This window comes from Mugil cephalus, chromosome 12, assembly GCF_022458985.1.
Source record: "Mugil cephalus isolate CIBA_MC_2020 chromosome 12, CIBA_Mcephalus_1.1, whole genome shotgun sequence".
NCBI lineage: Eukaryota > Metazoa > Chordata > Actinopteri > Mugiliformes > Mugilidae > Mugil > Mugil cephalus.
In genome coordinates this window covers 830,455-838,267 of record NC_061781.1, presented here as the reverse complement: position 1 = coordinate 838,267, position 7,813 = coordinate 830,455, and the positions used below count along the sequence as shown (strand labels likewise).

Sequence of the window (7,813 nt, the reverse complement as noted above, 5' to 3'; positions counted from 1 at the left end):
TCTAGATTTAAGACAACCACCTACTTAAATAAAAACAAGTCTTGCATTAAACAAACAAATATTTTATTTTCTCTGCCTAAGAAAGAACATGCCTTTTTAGCTCTGAAATGCAGGAGTCAACAGTTCTTACAATCCAGTGCAGCTAGTCAGTTACACTGAGACTTCACAGCATAAAGTGTATGACTGGAGCACCAGTCATGTTTTGGCTCACAGTCTGTATCTGAGCTCTCTTCGCTTTTCATCGCAAGAAGTTCTCTGGGCCTGGGAAAAGGTCCTGCAGGTCTTCGTGAAACAGAGTGCTGATTATTTCTTCACTTATGTTTGCAGCTCTGACATACTGTAAGACACACATTGCAAAATGAATTAGTGCCATAGAACAAACTGTATGAAACAGCTGGCTAGCACAGACTGGTTAGTGCATTAACAATATATAAAGATATTGCATACCTTAGTAGACTATGCATCACCATATCAGAGTGATGAATTGTAATTCTCTTACAAAAACCAGTTTCATTAAAATTAGTTCAGAATTCAGAGTTAAGATGTAAAAATAAAACAATAACTACGTTAAAAATGTATATTTGACTACATTACCTCTCAAGTCGACACCGTGGCATCATGAAGTACGTCCATATTGTTAGTGGTTTTAGCTAGCAAGTTAGTTCAGGTAGCGTTAGCTTGTGCTCAGCTGCAACAGTGTACACAACAAATACACGTTGAAATATGGATAATATTTAAAACGTATGTGACTGGAAAACACAAGATATTCGATATAACATAACCTGCAATGAAATACGAATTCAAAACTTCTCGGACGAGGTAGCTTTATTATGTACCTGTAACGTTCCCTCCAGTGAGCTGTGCTGTTGTTCTTTTTTCTTTGTGTTCACTACTGCACATGTCCAACTTTCAACCGTCACGATAAAAAAGTGGGACGTCTCACTTCTTAAAAAATCAGGTGAATGTATTATTCATTCATTCATTATGCTCACTTAGTTTCTGAATATAACACGTTGTTTTTCAGAGATGGAAATAGCCATGGAGTGTGCCATCTCTCATTTTCGTTTAATCTGTAATGAGGGCTGTATTGTAATTTGTAATTTATTGTGTAATTTTTTTGGAGTTTTATTTTGACTGAACTAATACTTCAACATTCTGGGAATCCCTAGTCTTGTGATCACCGTGAGGCAAACAGCAGAGACTCCAGAAAGTCACTATCTGATGAGTTTTTTCAAAATCCGTTGAAACTTAAGGCTTTCCTATAAACAAGATACATTTCAAGTCATACAAGTCTAATTACTGAAAGAAGATGGTTTATCTTTTGCAAATAACACAGCATCTTAAAAACTTCTTCAAATGTCAAAAAAACTCATGACATATGAGACTTTTTCCACTTAACAAGATATTCAAGATACATTGTCTAAAGACAAGTCCCAATATCTTGCTGAAATGGTACTTGTAGTGGTCTTTTACCACTTTAAATCCATGTGACTGACGGAGAGTATTTCTTTAACTGACCATCCTTGTCCTCATGGCTCCAAAAGAAGGGATTGTCCACAATGTTGAATACTTTTAAACTCAATAAGTTGAGTATTTATTCTACAGTTAAACGTAAATGGTAAAACAATGCCCAGGGAGCATATTGGGAGTTAGGTGCTTGCTCAGGGCACCACAGCCACGGACAGGGCGGGAGGCGAACCTGTGACCCTTCGAACCCCAAGCTGTGCGTGACAGTCGGTTGTACTATGCACTGCTATCAAAACCAACTCCGATCTGCTTTGTTTTTTTAGGGTGATACACCCCCAACAGAGGCAGGTACCACCTCCCTTCGTCCTCCTTTAACGGAGGGGCAATCTCTGGCATGGCCATTTTGGAAAATCTTTTCCATGAAAGCTGCAAACTGATCTCTCATTTCTGGTTCCTGTCAACACTGCAGATCAGAGACATCAGCCCATTCATGGCTTGTGGCCTGTTGTTGGGGAGCCTTGGCCGTGCTGGCTTGAATGGTAATGGAGCTATCCAACTATTGTTTGCATCCCTTTTCATCCCTTCTTTCATTATTTCAATGAAGACATTGTCTTCAATTGATGGTGAGACCTGATTGTCATTTTTGGTTTGTTCAAACACACAACTGTCGGGATGGTCCGTTTCACAAGATCTGTCGTTAGGTTGTGGTGTGCCGTGGCAGGGGATCTGGATCCTGCAGTGTTTCTCTTTCACATTAAATAGATTAGGACAAGGCTGGAAACATGTTGGTCGACCTCTCTCTGTTGTGTTGGTATGTAAAGCATTCACTGTGATCGTTTTGTGAACCCCACCTAGACACACATCTCCCACTGTAACCACCCCCAAATCAAATTTTTGTGCATAGGGTGCATCCTGAGAGCCACTTATTTGTTTATGAACTTTGTGAACCCTGCTGATGCAGCATCAGTATGCAGGCTTTAGGGTCCAGCTCTGGGATGTCATTGTCATTGCACTCGATCAGACTGGGCAGGGGGATGTGGACTGTCCCATCTAAGGACTCTACTACGTAACCGGTGGCATTGTTCTCTTTTAGAATGGGCTTCTCATGAAAGGCTCATCTGTCATCTGTCTTTTTTGAATTTCCATATGACTCACAGTTGGGGTTCGAAAATACCCCTATCTTGTGTACTGTCACTTCTCTCTGTCTGTTACATTTCCAGGAGGGCTTCTCTGGAGGAAGTGTCAGGATGAGTGGCTAAAATAAAGCTTGGCTCATTCTTAATGATATACTGGAAAAAAGGCCACTCCAAAAACAAGCAAAAAAAAAAAAAAAAATGAATACAAGATATTTTTGCTTGTAGTAAGCAAACAAATCTGCCAATGGAACGAGTGAAAATTCTCTCGGTAAGATTTCAAGTTCTTTATTTGAAATAAGACATTATATATAAGCCTTAGAAGATAAGAGTGGTCTTGAAATTAGCTGGGAATACTCATTTTTAGCTATACATTACTAGTATTGTGATGTTTTGTGTCTCATAATAAGCTTGTGATGCTCAAAAATAGTATTTTCCCCTCAAAAGTAGCATCTTTTTTTGTCATCCTGTTTGTTTCAAGTGTATTTAACTAATTTTTTAGTTCTATAATTGTTACACTGTTCTAGATTTAAGTCCACCACCTACTTGAAATAAGATCAGAAACTGGCATTTTGAAACAAAATGTCTTGAGTTAGCATTCCTGACTCATATTAGGCAGTGCTTTTTTGCCATAATAAGCTGTAATTTACCATCCTGTCATCATCTCAAGTGTATTGACCTTATTATAAGCTCTACAAAAGTAATGCTGCTCTAGATTCAAGACATTCACCTGCTAGATTCAAGACATTAACTACTTCTTATAAGACATAAAAAAATAAAACTAGTCTTGCATTTAACCAACTTTTTTTTTATTATTATTTAAACAGCAAAAAGTCCCAGAGGACTGAGGGAAACAGCTTCATAAACATTTTGGCACTGTTAAGGTTAGGCCAGGTCCAAACATCTGACCAATGTGCCCCTCAATACACGAACAAAATTGTAGAGTTTTTTTTTTTTTTTTTTACAAACACTTAACTTTACAAAGCAAAACTCTGACAAAAGTTACAGTACTAAGAAAGCTCCATCTGAAAGTGCTGTTTTTAACTATCCCCAATGCATTTACTGTTTACACACATCTAGCCTTCCAAAAGAACTAAAAACCAAGGCTAGACTAGTCTTGCTTGGTCATCATTAGGATGATAAAACATGCTACCATGTAATGCACACATTTTTGTACATATTGTGGCATAGCCAAGACATCTACTCCGTAAAAAAAATCCTCTTTCTAAAAACAAATGTTTTAGGTGTCTTTGAGGCTTAGAACATACAGTATGTGAATAGGAAATAAATAGGGAGTCATCAGAGGCAGCACCATTAGTTATAATTTTGTCTGATACACCAGTCAAAATGATCCTGCAACATTTTACACAGCTCGAGGACATGCAGCAGAGTCTCACTCGCATCTCGTACCCTCTTTGGAGGAGCAGATGTGGAGGGGAACAGTGATGGCAGCACACGTAGGATCTCAAGAGCCTGTTCATCTGTACAGGAAAAGATTCATTACTAAACACTTGGACAAAGTGCACAAGGTCAAATCTGATCAAAGGGTATACAACAGACACAATGCTTAAAAAAAATTCAGCAAATAATGGGATAGCCATAAAAGATGAAAAAGATGGACGACAAAACATTAGCTCATGTACTTGACAATTAACATGCCCGAAGGTCCACCCTAACCCCTATTCACTAATAACACCAAAACAGCATTCCCTACCTTTGTCCATTCCTATTGGGGGTTTCTGCACCTTTTTCCATATACCAAAAAACTGCACCTTCTGGCAGAAGTCATGCCATCTTCCCTTCAGTTCATCGATGAAGTTGGTATTATCCTTATCCAAAATGCGTTGAAGCTCCTCCATCACCTATGAAATATCAAATATACCAATACAGACATTTGAATATATCATTTAAGAGGAAATTAGTATTTTAAACATTGTGCGTGATACCATGGTTTTAATCATGCACAGTCAATAATGACTTACATGTCCAACGTCCTTGAAACAAAGATATGCTTCGAGAACCTTCTCGTGTCTGTCCTCTTCGCGAACGGTATTTGAATCAATGAATGCTCTTCTGGCTACGAATTCCAAATCCAAGAGATGAGAGACATCCTGGTGGTTTGGATTTGTTCTTTTATACAAAGTTTGTAGGGTCTTGTAGTGCTTGGTCAAGGTTGCTGGACTGTAGGTGTCTGGACTGTCAATATCTGCAGACTTGTTAGCTGTAAGACACAAAAATACATGATTAATATGCCTCAGTTTAAAAAAGTTCATCCCATGTTGTTGCATGACAAAGAATATGTCCAAAAACTGCTACAAAAATCATACATTAATATTAAACTTTCATGGAATTAAATCTTTTAACAAATATCAGCCCTGATCCTAACTACCAAATACCTATTCATTTTTGGAATTTTAACCATTTAAATGCCATTTTAAAAAATCAAATCATTTTTTATATGATAAATGCAAGAGAACTATTTGTTCGAAACTCATATGGTCAGGCAATCACATACAATTGCATGTAGGCACACAAGTGCACCCCTACAAAGATACACACACCCCGACTACACACAGTCATGAGGCAGTTGGACAAACTCACCATTGGGACTGGACAGGGCAGAGGGTGTTTCTTCAGGTAGGCTTTGGGATCTTCTTTTTCCTTCAACACATAACACAGACATATTTCTGATAGGATAATGTATTTTAAGAATCATTTTGGTATTTTCAAACCAAAAATTAAATTCAATTAAAAAGAGCAAAAATGCCACTAATGAGACACATGGGTTTTAAATACTTAACATTATTTGATATGCTGGAGAGGTTATAGAAAGTAATGTTGCACAGTAGACTGATACTAAAAGGCACTGCTGTACCCTTTGGTTCAAAATGATACAAAAGATTTTTATTAATACCAGATTTCTGTTAAAACTTATTTTCTACAATAATGTTAATAAACTGATAATAAAACAGGACAAATGTAGTGTAAATACCTATCCTCTGATGTCCATTTTAAAGCCTTTTACTTCTGTCCATTTAATCAATTAGTTGTATAGCACTTTTCATACAAACAAAATGTAACACAAAGTGCTTTGTAATAAAATGCAATATCCCCCACACACATTCAAAGCAATTACTTTGTAGTCAAACACTAAAATAAGAGCACTAATTAAAAACAGGAAGTGAGGAAACACTAGAGACTGATCACCCAGGACAGTGACATGATTGATCATTTTGAGTCATTTTTCTTTGTTGAATGTCCAAATATGATTTAAGCTTCTCAAATGTGAATATTTTTTAGCTTCTTTAGTCTTTTATGACAGTGAAATTAATATCTTTAGGTTGTGGACCAAACCAGACTTTTGAGGACATCACCTTGGACTTTATACTGACCACACAACTGATCAATTAATCTTGAAAATGATTAACAGATGAATCTTTGATGAAAATAATTATTAGTTACAGCTCACCTCTTTGAATGTCTGCCATCTGAAGTTCTTTTTTGGGGGGATCTCACATTTTGCAGTCTTTTGTACAGCTGTGTGTACACAGTAACCTGCACAAGACATTTTATTTAATTTTTCGAATCGCTACTTAAAATGTCCAACACAGTCATCAACTGAATGCATTTCACTTACCCATGTATCGAGGCCTTAGTCCTGCAGCATGGGGTAGTACAGTACGATTCTGTTTGCCATTGCTGTGATTTCTGGCTTTGATGGGTATCTGTGTGATTCTTCATTCCCCTTTGCCCTCAGGATTGCAATCATACTGGTCATGGTGTTTCGAATGAGCCAGCATCTGAGCTCCTTTGACATCTGGCAGTTGCGCTGTTCGCCTCTCTTCGACAACTGAAAGTACTGTTGTTGGATTTGCTCAAGTTCTGTGTCGGTGTGCAATACGTATTCTGGAAAGGATAACTTCACAACCTTTTCAGGGGCTGTGTACTTTGCAGGACTTGCATTCACAGGAGTGGATGTCTGTTGCATGGGTGACGCATTAAAGGAGGAACTGCCCGATAATTTTGAGTGTTCTTGGCCAGATTCCTGTAAAATAAAAGATAATGATCTAGTGCAAAAAGCAACATTTTTGCTTTTTGTGACAACATAGAATGCAGTGTAGCATTGATAGCTCTACGTATAAATAAGCAATGTTCCATTTTAGCGGTGAAATCGCTTACATCAACTAACGGAACACCTATCAATTAATCTAAACTGAATTGAACACACATGTAGATGACCACGCCTGATCCAAAAACACTGTGCTGTTAGCTCATTGTGCTGCTGCAAACATAAATAGGTGGTTAGTTTAGGCCACTGAACTGAGAAACTGACCTCCTCCAACGCACCATGACAGGCATGCCAGACTGCTTTTCTCTGTAAAAAAGTTCTCTGGGCCTGGGAAAAGATCCTGCAAGTCTTCGGGAATGCTCATCATTGTCTCTGTGATGTTTGCAGCTATGAAAACATTGGAAGACAAACATAGCAAGATGAAACAGTGCCCTAGAAATGAAACTTCATGACACTATTTGAGGTTGACACTTCATTCAAAGTAGGTACCTAGTGCAAACCAGCTTAGTATAGAAATGTAGATACCTCATTGGCTGCTGTTGTCATATAGACGTTACTAGTATCACTAGAGCTGCCACCAACTAAGAATTTTCCTAGTGATCAACAATTGTCATTTGTCGCCATTAGTTGACTAGTCTTCACAGTTTATGAATTTAGGGGGAACAAAATGGCGTTCAAGGCCCGCAGTGCTGCTGGAACGTTAGCGGATCACATGTGGAGCAGTGCCAGGAAGCAATTAGCTTTTTCTTTTTTGCTTCAATTAGGCCTCTGAATTCGTACGTTCATATATGATAAAGAATAATATTTGCATACATTACTCCTTAAAGTCGACACTGAGACATCATCCAATTCTTCCATGCTTTTGGTGACTTAGCTAGCTAGTTAGCTCCGCTAACGTTAGCTCGCCTCACTGTATCTGTTCGGCTGCAACGATAACGTTACACAATAAACACTGAAAACACATTAAAAACGTCGATAACATTCAAAGGGTGTGCGATTTGAACTACAAATTATGAGCACTGGATACAGCGCTTTAATTTACCTGCAATGAAACAGTCAGTCCTAGCTCCAATCCAAGTCGGTCCCATATAACGTTAGTTAACGCCCACACTCTCATTTGCAGCAGCTAGCTGGCGGGGTGTAA

General features: G+C 38.2%; 1 protein-coding gene across 2 annotated transcripts; it reads right to left on the bottom strand.

The window, feature by feature from the left end:
- Positions 1-3,392: 3,392 nt before the first annotated feature.
- On the bottom strand, positions 3,393-7,810 carry LOC125017891. 2 transcript variants are annotated; one of them, XM_047601421.1, is made up of 6 exons: positions 7,712-7,810; positions 7,488-7,593; positions 5,202-5,261; positions 4,583-4,821; positions 4,315-4,462; positions 3,393-4,081 (listed from the first exon to the last, which is right to left on the bottom strand). In XM_047601421.1, the coding sequence occupies exons 2-6, from the start codon at positions 7,525-7,527 to the stop codon at positions 3,915-3,917; spliced, it is 654 nt and encodes a 217-aa protein (XP_047457377.1). In that variant the 5' UTR covers positions 7,528-7,593; positions 7,712-7,810; the 3' UTR covers positions 3,393-3,914. The 2 variants fall into 2 exon arrangements, with proteins under 2 accessions (XP_047457377.1, XP_047457378.1); XM_047601422.1 differs by lacking the exons at positions 7,488-7,593; positions 7,712-7,810 and adding exons at positions 6,070-6,155; positions 6,238-6,639.
- Positions 7,811-7,813: the final 3 nt, after the last annotated feature.

Bases quoted from the DNA above. Each gene is read 5' to 3' on its own strand.
- LOC125017891 (XM_047601421.1), bottom strand. From the start codon at position 7,527: ATGGAAGAATTGGATGATGTCTCAGTGTCGACTTTAAGGA. The intron at 4,463-4,582 runs GTAAGTCATTAT...GATATTTCATAG, and splicing joins GTTTCAAGGACGTTGGACAT to GTGATGGAGGAGCTTCAACG. The intron at 4,082-4,314 runs GTAGGGAATGCT...TTTCCTGTACAG, and splicing joins CCCAATAGGAATGGACAAAG to ATGAACAGGCTCTTGAGATC.